Source organism: Sinocyclocheilus anshuiensis, unplaced genomic scaffold (genome assembly GCF_001515605.1).
Source record: "Sinocyclocheilus anshuiensis isolate Anshui unplaced genomic scaffold, SAMN03320099.WGS_v1.1 scaffold487, whole genome shotgun sequence".
In the NCBI taxonomy this organism is placed as follows: Eukaryota; Metazoa; Chordata; class Actinopteri; order Cypriniformes; family Cyprinidae; genus Sinocyclocheilus; species Sinocyclocheilus anshuiensis.
In genome coordinates, this window is record NW_015548240.1 from 1162136 (window position 1) to 1179113 (window position 16978).

General features: G+C 36.1%; 1 protein-coding gene and 1 pseudogene across 1 annotated transcript in view; one reads left to right on the plus strand and one right to left on the minus strand.

Moving 5' to 3' along the window:
• Window positions 1–7731, minus strand: part of LOC107654910 (WD repeat-containing protein 27-like) — a 51435-nt pseudogene extending 43704 nt beyond the window's left edge.
• Window positions 7732–9301: 1570 nt separating this feature from the next.
• Window positions 9302–16978, plus strand: part of LOC107654980 (protein MEMO1-like) — a 9041-nt gene continuing 1364 nt past the window's right edge. The window contains exons 1-8 of the mRNA XM_016442347.1: window positions 9302–9660; window positions 12441–12522; window positions 12618–12686; window positions 12788–12900; window positions 13242–13353; window positions 15081–15223; window positions 16042–16118; window positions 16713–16817. Coding sequence (XP_016297833.1) covers window positions 9501–9660; window positions 12441–12522; window positions 12618–12686; window positions 12788–12900; window positions 13242–13353; window positions 15081–15223; window positions 16042–16118; window positions 16713–16817 — 861 coding nt within the window. The 5' untranslated portion in view covers window positions 9302–9500. The remainder of the gene's footprint in view (window positions 9661–12440; window positions 12523–12617; window positions 12687–12787; window positions 12901–13241; window positions 13354–15080; window positions 15224–16041; window positions 16119–16712; window positions 16818–16978) is intronic.

Genomic DNA, 16978 nt, shown 5'->3' on the forward strand with positions numbered 1-16978 from the left:
TTACTATAATTCATGTTTAAAAAGGCTACCAGCACACAGCCTGAGTAATTGTTTCTATAGAATAAGCTTCTTCGCCTATTAGTCAATTTGACATTAACTAAAAATCTATACGTCTAACAGTCTCAATACGCACACTGAAGGGATTAATTTCTCACATTTTCAGAATGTTGCACTCAACAGAATGATTAAATGCTCACAACCACTGTTGCACATTTGATTTAACTTACCAATTTCTTCAATTTTCAAAGCCTGAAACCATGTGAACCATATAAAAGTAAACCTGAATCCATAAAGTTTGTTAGACTGCTGTGTGGTCTACTGACTTCCTGAGGAGCTGTATTGTATCCTGATGACTTCACTTGTGTGTGAAAAACCAAAGGCTGATCCTTTACACTCTTCTGACAGCTCACACCTAGAAGACAAAAAGAGAACAGGTCAGTCACATAATTAAACTTTGTATGCAGTCTGAACATTACTCATCTATCATAATTATGTACCACTAACACTATAATTTGAAATAAGCTTGATATAATAATATCAGTGACATTACTACACACTTAAACCATTTTGTTGATAATATATAAAGCTTATTTCAAATTATAGTGTTAGAGGCATACTATTATATTTCCTCCACCATTTCCATGACTCTGATATCACTCTAGAGTCTTTTTCTGCTCACGTAATGAAATAATTTCAACTTAAACCATATTTCATGCCCATATATTTATTTATTTGGTAAAGCTTGATACTGTACAATCAGCTTGTCATTATTGTAAAATATACCCTTTCAGGATCCACACAATCTGATTGAGGCTTATTTTTTGATACTAAGCTGCTGACTGTACATTATACCTCTTTAAGAGTTATTGACATGAAATTTATACAAATAAAAACTTATTCAACAGTCATTCGAAAGTCATATTACAGTAAAAAGAATTCAACCTGAAGAACTGTCATTTTTCCGAGTTTTCTTCACTTTAGTGAGCTAATTTTTTCCAGCTCCATTAAAACTAATGCACACGTTTCCAAAAATGGTTCCCCTGCCAAGCACAGACTAAATGTATATTCTGAAAAGTGGCTAATAAATGCAACTACTTCCTAAAGCAGAGGTTTCCAATCCTGCTCCTGGAGGGCCAATGTCCTGCTGAGTATAGTTCCAATCTGTCCCAACACACTTGCCCGATGGTTTCTAGTAATCCTGAAAATGCTGATTAGCTGGTTCTGGTATGTTTAATTAGGACTAGAGCTAAACTCTGCTCCAAGAGCAGGACTGGACACATCACATCTGTAAAATCAGTAAAATTCATTATTATGCCATTTATTTTTGAGGTTTGAACTCAGTTCCCATCTTTTGCTGGTTTTGCTGTTTTCTTGGGAAACACTTCCAAACAACTTCAACGATTTAAAAATAAACTTGAAGCAAGACAGGGCCAAGAACCCTTTTTGAGAGCTGACTAAATTCCACCATACATTGAGCACAATCATTATTGTAATTACTTTAATAATACTAAAACAAATTAGTGCTGGTACTACAAATACAAATGGGGAAAACATGTCTATGCACTTTGGACAACATAAAGTTCCTGTAATGAGATCAATCAATAAGAAATAATGTATTCTTTCATAGATCATACTTATTACTGTGGTATCCCAAATTATTTCAGTTTACATTGGCAAAAAGTACTGAAACAGTGTATTGAAGAGAGATAGCAGTTTCTGGTCATTGTCAACAAACATCCTGACATAACCTATTATTCAAGAATATGTCACACTGTTCTGAGATCAGCCTGTTATCAGACCTTCAATCACAGACCCTAAACTGCTGGATCCCGACTATAAGTGCATGTCAGAGCCCAGCAGTAAGAAGAAAATGAGTTGTCCTAGTTATGGTATTGACTTAGGCCCCAGAAAAAGCTATGGAATAAATTTAAACCTCTGAGGATGTGTAACTCTAGTAAGGAAGAGAAATAATGCCCAGTTGGAGATGGAAGAAGAGTAAGGGAGAGAGAGAGAGAAATAATGATGATGGATTGCTTTTACATCCATGAGACATATAAGACAAAAAAATCATCATGCAGTTAAAACACTCAAAAAAGGGGAACAATTGTCTGCAAGCATACAAGGAAATACAAGAGGTCCAAAAAGTTTTTTGTAATTTCTTCTTCTATAATTTTGACAAAAGGAAGGAGAAGGCAGGTACTACAGCAGGTCAGTGTGTGGCCTACAACATTTTTGCCACTTTGTTGAATTGCTTGAAAAGTATAAGTGAGCATTAAGAGACTTCTTATTTCAAAAACATAAACACAAAAGATCTTACCGACCCCAATTTTTTAATGGTAGTGTAGCTTATAGTGTAAATGGGTACATTTTTTGTCTTTGGAAGGATATGCAGTGATGAATCATGCAAATTAAGACCAAGATCATGTGTTAAGAAAATAAATAGGAGTTTTTGTGACATGGTCTGTGCCTGGTCTCTTCATTCTGTGGTTATCAAAACCCTTTATCTTTGTGACCTCAGACACCAGATGGCATCAGGCTGTTTTATAAAGAGTGACAGTTTCATTTCCATGTATTGTAAAAGTATTTCTAACTACAGTATATAAGGAATTCTGCTGTGCCTAATGACAACATTCTTTTGAAAAGCTATAATGTGGTACAGACCTCCGCAAGGCCACAGAGATTAACATCTTGGACAGTAACGAGTCAGCATCATAAATATTACCATGGGGGGTGTCAATGACATTGAAATGCTAGTTAATCCAAAGGTGTTTTTTTTTCTTTGGCAACAAAAAGTGTGTGTGTGTGGTTTTGTAAACTCCCAACCGATTTTTCTCTGAGGTTTTGGGCCATGTTTTGCCAGCTCAGCATTCAGAGGGGACATAATCATCAGAGGAGAACTGAGGAAAAAACAACATAAATAGACTTCTATTACTGGAAATAATAAAATACAGCATTTTCCATTGTGGTAGTTGACTCATTAAGAATAAGGTTAACAGTCTATAACAGACAATACGTCTACTGTAGATAATTCTGGCTAAAACCAAAATCAAGCATTGAGTAAATTATTCTTGGATGGGGCTCAAAATGACACCCTGTGTATTCTAAATCCAAGCACCACCTGGCCAGGATCAGGAGCCTCATAGAGATTGAAAGATGAGTGTTGTTACCTGGGCACAGCTGAAAGTTGCTCATCCACAGAGAGGCTCGTCGCCATCCTAAAGCAGAGCTCGTCCAGCCCGGCACTATTAACTTCTAAAAGGGCTACTGAAGTCCCAAATAGAGAAGTCACCAAACAACACATCTAGGCAGAAAGACCGTCTCACACAGACCACTTTCCTCCAAGAATGCAAACCACAGCCAAACCTTGTAAAAGCTTTACATCTTAAAAAATCCTGGTTTTGTGAAACCATAAACTGCTAATTGCAGGGCTGTAAAAATACCAAAGGTGCTATACATGTGAACTCTATAGCGGCTTATGGTTAACAATATGGATCTTTTAAAATCTGTCAAAAAATGTAGAATACTGTAAATATGTCAAATATTGTATTTGTATACATATTGCACAGATATGAAAAGTTTTGCGCAGTACTTACATTGCCACCAAGTTCATTAGAGATGGCCCATGACCCTGCCATTGAAATGCTTAGGTCACCTGTCAGGAAAAAAAACTGCCACTTCATTATTTAAAATATTTACATACTACAGTAATTATGTTTCATGTCTCAAAAAAAAAATGTTAGGGAAAAATTTGTTTCGAAACTTGATTTTGGTTTGGAATAAATTAGTGGTAAACCAGGAAGAATTAGTAAATTTGAAACCTAAACATTCTTCTTCAGAAAAACAGACAATGGCACCATGCTGGCACCATACGGATGGTGTATTTTCCCATGCTTCAAGTATTTTTAGGAAGCCATTTGTTTAATGAAAATCATGATGTTTATGCATATTTCTGAAGTGAATTTTGTTTTGAGGTTGCAAGATTTAACCAATGTTATCATTAAGTGTACAAGGACATGCATTGACTCTCTGCCGCTCTCTAAACTAAGTATCATAATCCTGGAATATTCCAAGCTAGAAGACTCCATCCTTATCTGGTTATCACACAGAAGCATACTCACACTCTAAAGTTTGTTGACCACTAAGGCCACTGTTGCATTTATTTGTATCACATTGTTTGCTATAAAAAATACATTTTTTTTTACTAATAAACATACCAAGGTAAAATATAATGGATCAAATATTTTCTTGAACAATTGCTGAATTTGAACCAAAAGTATGTTTATGTTTCAGAGTTAATTGAATACTTATGATGCCTCTGAGTGGAAGATTCATGAGAAGCTCTGAAGTATCCAGGTCAAGCAGATATAGTCCATCAGAACTTCCGATCCACACACAACTTCCTCTATGGAAAAGGCACAAAGAAGAGACTATTTACAAAAGACACTACAAAAAACTAAGGCCTGGTTAATGTAACAGGGTACAACAGAAAAAAAAAGAAAAGAAAGGAAAAAAGATCTGTATTGTACAGAGCTACTGTAGGAATTCACACCCACATTGCCACAAAGTCTCTATAGAGAACATCTATGAAAGCATGTTATATTAAACTACAGTGGCAGAATCTATAAGAGATTGCACAAGCTTGCTCTAAAAGAGAACTGCACTAAAGCTTTGAAAAACTTGATTTAAGTCAGTGTCTTATTGCAGTGCAAATCATAAAGTGGCAGAGGTCAAGGGTCATCACTTCTGTCCAATAAAGTAGAGTTATTGGGGTAATATGTTGTTTTCTATGAATCACTATAAATCTGTGAATAACAATGCGAAGAATTCATGCACAGTTAATTAACTAAACATGAGTGAGTAAAAGAAGACATTTAATTCATATATATTTTAAAGTTTTTAGTATTTCTGATTTTTGTGACTTTGCCTCTTCCTTGGCCTCCCTTACTTTCTGGGTCTGCAGGCATTTCTCCACCAGTGTTTACAGCATATGATATGACAAATTTCAGCATATAATGACATGTTATGCGAAAGTTTTCAGGTTCAGTTCACACAACCATCTTGTCATAAAGCTGTAACTGCTGTTTGGACAGCATGAAACCATAAAGAGGAGCATAATGGCTTTCTAATAGGACGTTTTCTGCCATGACCATAGAAAGATCTGTTGAAAATGATTTTTTACGCTTGTGAAGACAGGTGTACCATGCTGTATATCTCTACCACAACTTTACAATGTCATGACTACTACAGTAATGACTGTTATCATGCATACTGTGTGCTTGTGAATACATTTTGCCTGCCCTACATCATTTCTTACCCCAAAAATTCAACAATTGCCCAAGCAGATAAAGGTGAACAACAATAACAGACCAAAGACAGTACCTCTGCTGCAGGCTAGTATGACTGGACTGCAGTTTCTGTGCTCAAATTCTCAGAACAGGCTTTGCTCTCTCCACTGTTCCTCTCACATCATTACGAGTCGTTTCTAGAAAAGCACACAGATGAAGCTCAGTGAGATCCTTTTCACGTAAAGCAGCTGTATCGTTTTCCGCAGTGAGGTAGGCATATGAAAAACACTAGTTATACGCAGTCTGAATTGTGGCTTGTGGGTTTTTTCTAACCATCTGGTCTATTTTGAGGTGAGCTGGTTTTTCTGAGGTTTCTCTCATGCTTCTGTTGAAGCTTCAAAAGGTCCAGTTTTGTCAACAAGCGGCATTTGTGGTCCACAGGGAGAGTGTAGCACCAAAGCTTGAATCACAAAGAGATTCCAACATAAACAAAGTGATATATAGATTACACAAGAGAGCTTTAAAGTGTGTGTGTTACTCACCTGTCCGTCACCAGACCCTGTGATGAACTGACTGTTTTGCTCCATGAAGAACAGACTAAGCAGTGGATACGCTGTGAAACAAAAACTTCAGCATCTTCACTACATATTCTCTACATTTACAGGCTATGAGTGAAGAACCTCAATTTCTGTTGTATAAATATTAGTGTTAATAACTATAACTCGACCTGATAGGACAGCAGATTCAAAGAGTATATCTCCCTTCTTCACATCCCATATCTAATACAGAAAAAAGAAAGAAAAAGAAGTCATATGCATATATATCTACAATATATGATATATACTGTATATATGTTACTCTCTCTCTCTCAATATATATATGTCGTGCATATATATCTATCTACATTACATACATATACATATACATATATATATAGAGTAAATATACATACATACATACATACATGAATATATATTTTGCTATATAATATATTTTACTATATATATACTCCAGGCGCCTCCTCTCTCTATAGGAATCACAAATACAGTGGCCCCAAGTTTTGGATCTTCATTTAAAAAAATGTTTATCGTTTTATAATTTTATTGAAACGTTTTATTACATAATGCAAACATGTTCTTAAGTTTAAGTATGGCTTAAGCAGACAAATGCTGTTTGAACGAGATATGACCCTTTATTTCTGATTTACAAGACAACAAGGGGCTTATTCAGATTTTTTTCATACACTAATTTACTGCAGGTTTCATATGAGTATTTAAATGTTATCTCTCATCTTTATGGGCTGGTCAATCACAGTCTGGGTAACGGAATGTTCTACATGCAGACTTTGTTCGGCGTTTCATCTGGAGATGGGTCAAAAAAGGCATTCGTTTCCTTTTTACTGTTTCGGCATAACTGCTTTTGTTTTCGATTCACTGAATCAAAATCATGTGTATCTTATTTCATACCTCTGAATTCAATAGAAACACTCTGGAGCCGGAGCATGCGGCCATTTTTGCGCTCAGTGGACACAGTGACAGATGCACCACCCTGCCGAGCAATGTGCCAACAACTCTACCTGAGGCAATTCCACCTGGAACACAGATGTCATGTTTGGGAGATGGGACAAAAAAGTGATTGACAGAGAATATATTCCAGAGCAGATCATTCTTAGGTGTCACAGATTTATATGCTCTGCAGACGAGCAGAATGTTTCAGTCTGTTTCTGAATCAAGGTCTTTGCATGCGTTATTACCGTCTTTGATCTGTGTGTAGCAGCGATCAATGTCCCAGACAATAACATAATCTTCAGAAGCACTACAGAGGTGGAGACGATCTCTCACCGTCCCAAAAGCCATGGCAGACACATCACCATGGTGACCAGTGAGTTCCAAGGGAGGCTACAGGAAACATTAAAATTAGATTTAAATGTTAACTTAAATTGTTTAATGCTGTGCAACAATGTATTAAATGTTACTAATGATGGCACACAATTTACTGTTATATTGAATGGCTATATTAACTCTTTTTATCCCCAGAAATGAAAGAAATTCATTAGTTTGGTCTTGATGGTACTTGTCTTTATGCATAATTCATGGTAAAAAGACACTATCTTTATATAGTTTCTACATTAATTTGGAAATTAAATGTGAAAATATATTTATGATCACAAATTTTAATGTTAGGTGCAATTAATTGCAGCAAAATATGTGAATAATTGGTTACTTTTTCAGTCAGTTGACAATAATTATATATATTTGTTTATTGAAAATAGATATAGGTAAACAAAGACCTCCAGGTTGTTGTTTTCATAAATTCTTATATTCTTGTCCTGCCATGGGACAGCACAGTGAGAAGGACAGCAGGCCAGCTGCAGGTGGGACACTGGCTTGTTGCAAGTTAGAGAGAACCTCTCAGTAAAATACTGCACTGAGGTCACAGCAGCCATGGAGATCCCAATAGTCCCCTGTAACAACACACAATGAGAAAGTCTTAAATGTTTAGCGGGGCAAGATGTCATCTAACTGGCCCAGTTAAAGGGCACATTCCATGAATACAGTGAACAATGGTGCCATGAGATTTTTTAAAGCATCAGCGGATAAGATAGCCACTATATTATAAAAGTGGATATTTGTATATATTGTTTTCAATTTATGGGACTAACCTGTTTATTAATAACTGTACATTAGCAAACTGGTCCCAAACTAGCTAGCCTCTAAGAGACAGCTTAAATGAAGACGTCTGAAGGTTATGCACCTGCTTTTACTGACCATCTGTTGAAAACTAACAGTTAGCCCTACATTGTTTTAGTTTTAGGCCGTGTTTTGTGGAAAGTGCCAATGACATCAGCTGCAAAGTATTTTGTTCATCACCTGAAAGTAAAATGTATTGCTTTTTAAGTATTGCAAATGTAACCCATATATAATTATACTGTATGTGTAGTTAGTAAATGAAATTCCAGTTTTTGGCCTGTGACCCAACAGCTTTTGCGTCCATGTTGCTTTGGAAACTGAAGCCTTTCCGGGACGGCACACCAGAAGGGACAATTGCTACGGTGTGTGGCAAAGTCCCTAAAGTCTTGTACTGTTGGTTTGCTGGCTTAGACGATTTTATTTGTTTGTTTATTTATTTCTTTTTGTAAGTTTTGTGTCTCTGGCTTATTGTAGAGATAATGTCATGTCTGTAAAAACAATAAATGTTGTTAAAGTCTGATATAAAGATAAATACCTGACGACCTGACTGGTTGATTTTACTTGGATGCATCCGTATTATTCGTAGCGCAGCAGATTTGTTCTCTAGTTTATTATTTACACAAACTGTCCGACTAACCTAGGGCGGGTAATTCATTTTCTATGCAACGATTCCCTCTGGTGGTAAACTGCAGTCAGTCTGAATGTACATTGAAATTGATATATACAATATATACACTGAATATGATAAATAATAAAATAAATAATGGAAGTAGTAAGAAGTATTTGACGATGAACAGGTTATAGTTTGTTCTTGCATAGAATATATAGATTTTAGGTTATTGTATAATCCAAGCCCATTACAAAAACCTTATAAAATGGTATAGATTAAGACAGTCTATGAATACATTTGTGAATATAAAAATGATAAGTTTTAGCATGTTGTCAATGCTTTTTATTTGGTTACAATAACAAACGACGTCTTTAACAGTCATATACAAAGGGAGCAATTTGACAATCATAAAACAAAGACACAGTCACGCTTCTATTGTTTCACTTAAAAAAAAATCTTCAACACTAAAAGTGTCTTTAATCCTATATTAAATGTTACAAATGCTACGTTTTCACCAACAAACGATCTGCGAGTTCACGCCCACATCTGCCTTCCGCCAATGAGTCTCAGTCAAACACACTGAGCTATCCAATCATAAAAGCGTAATCTACATATGCATCTATTTGGAAACGCCCCTTATTCTAACCGACCAATCAGTCTTTCGCTTCAGTCAGTCAATCAACTCTCCCCGCCCAGGTTTTTTGACAGAACGGAAGCCGAGATGGGCCAAACCAGCCCATCCGGATAACAGAGACAAACTTGGCAGCGAGCGGATGAACTGGTCGGATCTTTGTTCTTCACAGACAGACTGTCAACCTCTTTATAGTTTTGCGTATCGTCACTTATATGTCTCACATTTATATCAAGATTATATAGAATACTCCGTCCCTGGGCACGCAGCTTCAGCACAGGCATATGCTTTTTGAGCTAGCATATTTTCCTATTGTTTTTAGTTCATTCTTCCCCCCACCGACGAGGTTTTATTGGACCAAGATAGGCGGCGCGGGCACCAAGATGTCGAACCGGATGGTGTGCAGAGAAGCGAGCCACGCCGGCAGCTGGTACACGGCTTCAGGTAGAGCCAGAGACCCGAGAGCGGCCCGGGCCTGAGGTCCGGTGTGCTGCTTACACCAGTGTGTGTCTGGCAGTGTCTCAAAACCTAGTGACTTGCCTATCTGGACAGCATTTTTGGGACGTTCAGCACGCTCAAAAATGCTGCCTAGGTAGGCAGCTCACTTTGTTTTTAGACAGAGCCTGTGCGATCAGCTGGGAATTATTAAATAGCTGTGCCTAAGATGGTTTAAAGACCACGGCGAGTTTCTTCATAATTTGTACCTTTTTCTGAACATACGGTCTTTTAAAAACGAATTAACTATTTAAAATGTGAACTAAAACATATTAGCTTTATTTTGTTAGAAAATCACTTTAAAGGGATTTAATTCTGCTCAGCAATTAATCTAAATCTACAAAAAAGTGGGCCTCTGTCATGAAATGTCATTTAATTTGTCTTGGCATTTAGAAGATTATTTAATGAATTACTTTAAATGTTAAAAATGTTTTTGTATATATTTTTTCTGTTTTTCATTGAGCAGACAGAAAACATTTGCATTTAAATTCAAGGACCATTATTTAAATCGACCGCACTGTGTGTGTGTGTGTGTCTCATATTTGCATGTTGTTGTTTTTTGTGTGTGTGTGTGTGTGTGTGTTTCTATTGTAAATGTTTACCTTTAGTGTGTGTAATAGCAGCTGAGAACAAAACGGGCCAACAGTTAGCTGGTTAGCCTATAGCCGGTGTGTGTGAATCTCTCCTACACGCCAACTACACAGACTAATACCACAGATTAATATACCATCCACGCTAATTTTACCCAGCCCTACTTTACTGGATGAGTAAATCCAAGTCGCAATTCAGAAGGCTGGATTTACTCTGCTAACGGCTAAAGCTATTTGAAGTTCATATGACAGCTGTACACGACAGCTATGTTTTCATACATATTAAAACAATGTTTTTCATTAATATTGATGTCTGGTAAATGCTGTGTTCATTGTTATATCGGTCAGCATTTATGTGCAGTTCCATTCCAGTAAATACAGTGAGCACAGTCAGCACATGAAAGTCTTTAGAGGGCCGGTGCTGTTTTTTTCCTCATGCAGTAACAAAGGATGCATGACAAAAGCCCAGTGCTGCACACACACACACACACACGCACACACACACACACACACACTAGATCACATATTTTTACACCGTAGAGAAGTCAGTCTTGTGGCTTTTACATGATGATCTGTGTTTAGTAAGCTGTCACTATCTTTAGAGCTCTTGTTTTGTTCAAAACACACATTTTTGAGTGTTTGCACATGAAGAAGGCTTGTCTCCAGCAAATAATGTATAATGTAATGTGTTGGAAAAAAGTCTGGCGAGTCCATACATGTATAAACATGCCTTTGTCTTCAGTTACAGTTTTCAGATAATGACTACTTGTTATTCATCTGGCAGTGATACCACTGGCCAGTTAGTTAGGAGTGTGTCAGTTGGACAAATTGACAATGTCAATTAATAATGATTATTTTATACATAATATTATAAAAATATATTATACATATAAAAGATGATATATATAATATTAGAGTTTTGATATACTGCTATATTGGTATTCTTCATATATTAGACTCATATATTGACCATGTCTCACCTGACTGCTCTTTGGAATATCATTAGTGATGTAATGGTATGATTCATTAGTGTAGAGATTTGATTAACAACTGCTAAAACTTGACCAAATTGGTTGTATTCTTATTCCTTTTTCAGAATCAGCTGAAGTTCATCTGTTCACTGGTTCTCAAAACTGTTATCTTGTCCTGTCAGACTCTGATAAGAAAGTCATTAGAACTGGGACAATGGCACTGTCTGAGGCTGAAATATTGCTGGAATCAACATTCAAGACTCCATTTCACCTATTGCGTCATTGTTTGTTTGACTGATTTACAGGTGCATCTCAATAAATTAGAATGTCATGGAAAAGTTCATTTATTTCAGTAATTCAACTCAAATTGTGAAACTCGTGTATTAAATAAATTCAATGCACACAGACTGAAGTAGTTTAAGTCTTTGGTTCTTTTAATTGTGATGATTTTGGCTCACATTTAACAAAAACCCACCAATTCATCTCAACAAATTAGAATACTTCATAAGACCAATAAAAAAAACATTTTTAGTGAATCGTTGGCCTTCTGGAAAGTATGTTCATTTTTCCACGACATTCTAATTTATTGAGATGCACCTGTATATTTAGAAGAGAAATCCACAGATGAATTCTTCATTATAAGATCTTTTAGCATGTTGCGGGTACTGAGGTGATGCTACAATGAATAAATATTTATTTTTGTCAGCATTACTGTAATACGATTTTTTTGTTTTGCATTCTGCCAAAAGAAATTAGGGAGGAAAATGTGCTTAATGCCAATTAAATAGGCCTACATATTCAAAGTGCTGTTTTTAAAACTGCAAAAGAGAAAATGTATTCTTTTGAGTCTAAATGAACATTTATTTTACACAATATTTGTCCTGAAAATAATCCATAAAAATCATAATTACTCTAAAATAGATTTCATTTTCTTGATTTCTGTAAATATTGCAGAAATATATAATGAATATGGTCTTTGTCATGTTTTAGATTATAAAGCGTGACTTGTAATGCTCCAAAATATTTTTTTACGTAGCGAAAATTATACTGTACAAACTACATTTGGAAGACATTCAAATAATCTTCCCAGCTGAAGTGCCAAAATTGTAAAATTATGTCTGCATTTCTCATATTTGCTAATGATATTTTTCTCTGTCTTTGCGATTAGGATCCCAGCTTAACGCACAACTCGAGGGCTGGTTATCTCAAGCACAACCTACAGCCGGTCCAGCTAGAGCCATAATAGCACCGTATGTGGAGTGAAAGCAGACAAACATCTTTTTTTTTTTTTTTTTTCTTCTGTTTCAGCTGTCTTTCTGCATTCTTAAACCATTGTCTTTTGCAGGCATGCTGGCTACACATACTGCGGCGCGTGTGCCGCCCACGCCTACAAGCAGGTGGACCCCTCCATCACGTAAGTGTCTCTCCTGAGCTTCTTTAAATTCTCTTGAAGTAGCCGTAATATTGAGTGTGCCGTGGGGAGAGAGGTAACTGCAGCGCTCTCTTATTCATCAGTCGGAGGGTGTTCATTCTTGGCCCCTCTCACCATGTGCCGCTGTCTCGCTGTGCCCTCTCCCCCGCCGAGGTCTACAGAACGCCACTGTACGACCTGAGGATCGACCAGAAGGGTAAGGAATCTAATTTTCTCCCTTGGCAGGATTAAATGCTGATTGAATTACAATGCACAGAAAGGTGTCGCCCAGATTGTTTTTTATGTCTGGCTCATTTGCTCTCAAACTGAGCTTTGCAGAAGAGATTGCAAAATTTTCAAATTGTAAATGACTAAATTTGTTATTATTTCATAGTGTTCTGGCTATAAACATAATGAATGTGCAACAAAGAAATGTGAGAGATGATCTTTTATTTGATGGTGTTCATATTAATGAGGTTTTGTGTAATTATAATTATAACTCCTCAATGCAAAACACAAGGGCTTTAATTCCCACTGCCCCATCTCTTTCTCTGGCAGTTTACGCTGATCTGTGGAAAACAGGCATGTTTGAAAGGATGAGTCTGCAGACAGACGAAGACGAACACAGCATTGAGATGCACCTGCCTTATACCGCTAAAGCCATGGAGAGGTAACAACCAGATAATGAATATCTACATCTTGACCGTTAAGGGAACAGTTCACCCAGACATGGAAATTCTGTAATCATTTACTCAACATAATGTTGTTGTTAAACCTGTATGACTCTCTTTCTTCTGTGGAACACAAAAGAAGATACTTTACAAAACATCTCAGTGTTTTTTTTTTCTCTCCATACAGTGAAAGTCAAAGGTGAATCAGTGTTGTTTTGCACCCTATTGTCTTCCATTATGTGCACAAAAAAAGTTCTTCAAAATATCAAAAGCATTCTTGTGTTCCACTGTAGAAAATCATTCATACAGGTTTGGGACATCAAGCGCTATCCACTGAATACCTTGGATTCTGGGAAGACTCTATGCTTGGACCATTTAAAAAAAACAATACCATTAAAAAGTTTGGGGTCTTTTTTTTTTTTTTTTATAAGTTAATACTTAGAATTGAATATTTAAATTGATTAAACATGACAGTAAAGACTTTTACATTGTTACAAAAATCTATATTTCAAATAAATTATTTTTTAAACTGTATTCATCAAAGAATCTTGAAAAAGTCACTAAAATATTAATAGTTTTTTTTTTTTTTTTTTTTTTTTTAAACATTGATAAATGTTTGAGCACTTAATCAGCATATTAGCATGATTTCGGAAGGATCATGTGACACGAAAGACTGGAGAAATGGCTGCTGAAAATTCAGCTTTGTCATAACAGGAATGAATTGTGGTACTTAAATATAACACAGTTATTCTTAATTGTAATAATATTTCACAGTATTACTGTTTTTTTAAGTACTGTTTCTAAGTAAATGTAACCTTGGTGAGCATTAGAGACTTCTTTCAAAAACATAAAATCTTACAGACGAGACCTAACATTTTTAAACTTTATTTTAATTTTTAATTTAATTTTAATTTTTAACTTTAGTTTATATAACTTTTATTTAGGAAATAAAGCGCAAATGCAAGTGGCTTCTCTGAAGGAACCAAGATCAAAGGTGTTGCTTGCAAAGTCTTATCTTTTGCTTTTTAACCTTGTGTTGCACTATAGCAAAAGGATATATGATATAGCCCTTTGTGGTTTCCTCTAATTATCTTATGTAGTCTCTCTATAAGACATACACATCCTTGTGTAGGACAGAGTCTGCACAGGGAAAAAAATGTAAATGTAAAGAGAAGGAAGAAGGATATATCAAGGTTTCACCTCATCTCTATGCCGAGGCCATGAGCAGCGTTATTGACCCATAGTCGCACTCTCATGCTCATTCATCTCTGCCAGATCCACTAATTATGTTGTCAGGATCTGTTTACCTAGTGTGGTGCCTCTAATTAGTTTGCCGTGATGGATGTTCTGTTGTTTTTGTTGTTGTTGTGTTTTATTTTTTATGTATGTTTTTTTTTTTATATTAATGCATGTGCCACCAACCGCTTCTATTATTCCATTAAAATATTACAATATGTGGGCACAAGCAAACCAATTAGTTGCTGAGCAACTATAATATTTCTAAATGTTTTCAGCATTTTTTTTTTTGCACCACATTTTATTCTCCCACCTCTGCAATTTGGGAAAATGAAAACCTTTGTCGAGCTATTGATTTGACATAGGCATGGATTTAATGAGTGATGCAAACTTGTTTGACAATTTAGAATATTTATAAACATGCAAATGTCAAATCTCCATCTGGGAGTTGACAAATGATTCTGTTTTGTGTTTTGTTTTTCAAAAACAGCCATAAAGATGAGTTCAGCATCGTCCCTGTGCTGGTGGGAGCTCTGAGTGAATCTAAAGAGCAGGAATATGGCAAGCTGCTTAGCAAATACCTGGCTGACCCTTCTAATCTTTTCATCATCTCCTCTGACTTCTGCCACTGGGGTTTGTGTCCACTCACACACTTTAATATTTCAACTGTCAAAAAACGGAAAATAGTTAGTATCAATTTTAGTCAGTAATCGGTGAAATTCCTATTTGTTGAAATGAGATGTAATGCTGACATGATCTTGTCAACAGTAAATCTACTAGGGTTTGCACCGATTAGTGGTTTAGTTCTGACACTTTGGATTTGTTGATTAATCACACGACTTTCGGTAGTTTTTGAATGTGTAACATCATTTTTTTTTGTCATTAACTTTTTATTCCGTATGCATCAATTTTCCTATATACACGTAATAGTGTGTGCATATTTATGCATATAATACAAAAAACACTTAACACAAACTATATATAATTGCCATGGCCTTAGAGAACAAATGAAAAATATCTCTGTCTCTCTGTCTCTCTCTCTCTCTCTATAATTTCCAGTAATCGGAGTGTAAAGGCATGACATTGGTTTGATACTTTACTTGGAATTATGCAAATAAAAAAAAAATTGTTGTGAACCATTCTAAATCAAGTGTCACTCAAATTAATGATAATGAAAGCAGCATGAATCTGGTAAAGAAGATATACATGCTTTCCCTTCGGCATCACAGACATTCTCTCCACTCTCACACTCTCCATCAATGTGCTAGACTTGCCAGAAACACAGGCTGCCTACTGCCTACATAGGCAGCATTCTAATTGAAATAAACCTCATAAGGGGGTGTTTTGGAATGCTCTAAATAGGTAGGAACCCATACAAATATCCCTTTTTGGTTTTTATGTGCCTCCTCTGGTTAATTGATTAAGTTGAACCTTTTTTGTCTATTCTGCAGGTCAACGTTTCCGTTACACCTACTTCGATGAAAGTCAAGGGGAGATCTACAGATCTATCGAGCACCTTGACAAAATGGTAAACCTGTTTCTATCCCCCGTTTCTTCTGGTAACTCACTTTATGTCTTGACATATGAGGTTTACATGCAAGTAGCCCATTCTGGTTTGGGATACACAATGTGCTAATCCTATCGGTGGTTCTAGAAAAAAAGGTGATGGAATTTTTCTCCAAGCTAAAGAGTCATTGTTATGGTTACTGTGCCATGAAAGTCGGCGATTCAAAGAACAGCTTTAATACTTTCCACCCATGACAGTCTGTCAAATAGCAGATGTTCTTAGCAACCCAAACCTCATTAAAGGCTTACCAACTGGGCAAAGTACTTTTGCCTCTGTAGGGTAATTTAATGGACAAGGATCGCGTTTGATCTGGAGCTCCTTCTATGAAATATCCATTCATTATTGTGTTACTGAAAATCCATCTTGCTTTTGGAAAGTTGAATATTTTATATCAAGATGTTGTGCTGTGCAATTAAACCACCAGATGTCAAATGCAACAGAGTCATAAATAAAACAAAAATAAAAATGACATCATTATTAACGCCAATAATGGGAAAGCTTTGTTGATGTCAGTGAAATGTATGCATGTTAATTTCCTTTTTTTTTTTTTTTTAGGGAATGGGAATTATAGAACAGTTGGACCCCATCTCCTTTAGCAATTATTTGAAGAAATATCATAATACTATTTGTGGTCGCCATCCCATCGGCGTTCTTCTAAATGTAAGTACCTTCATATGAACGACTTCATGAATTTCCCCCTGGACATTATATTTAGCAAACCGCTGTAGACTCAAAGCAAAATAATGCAAATAATGGCTAGTCCGTAAGCATGGTAATTAGCCTAGCACTTAACTTTCGCAGAGCTTTTATTAATGCCCCCC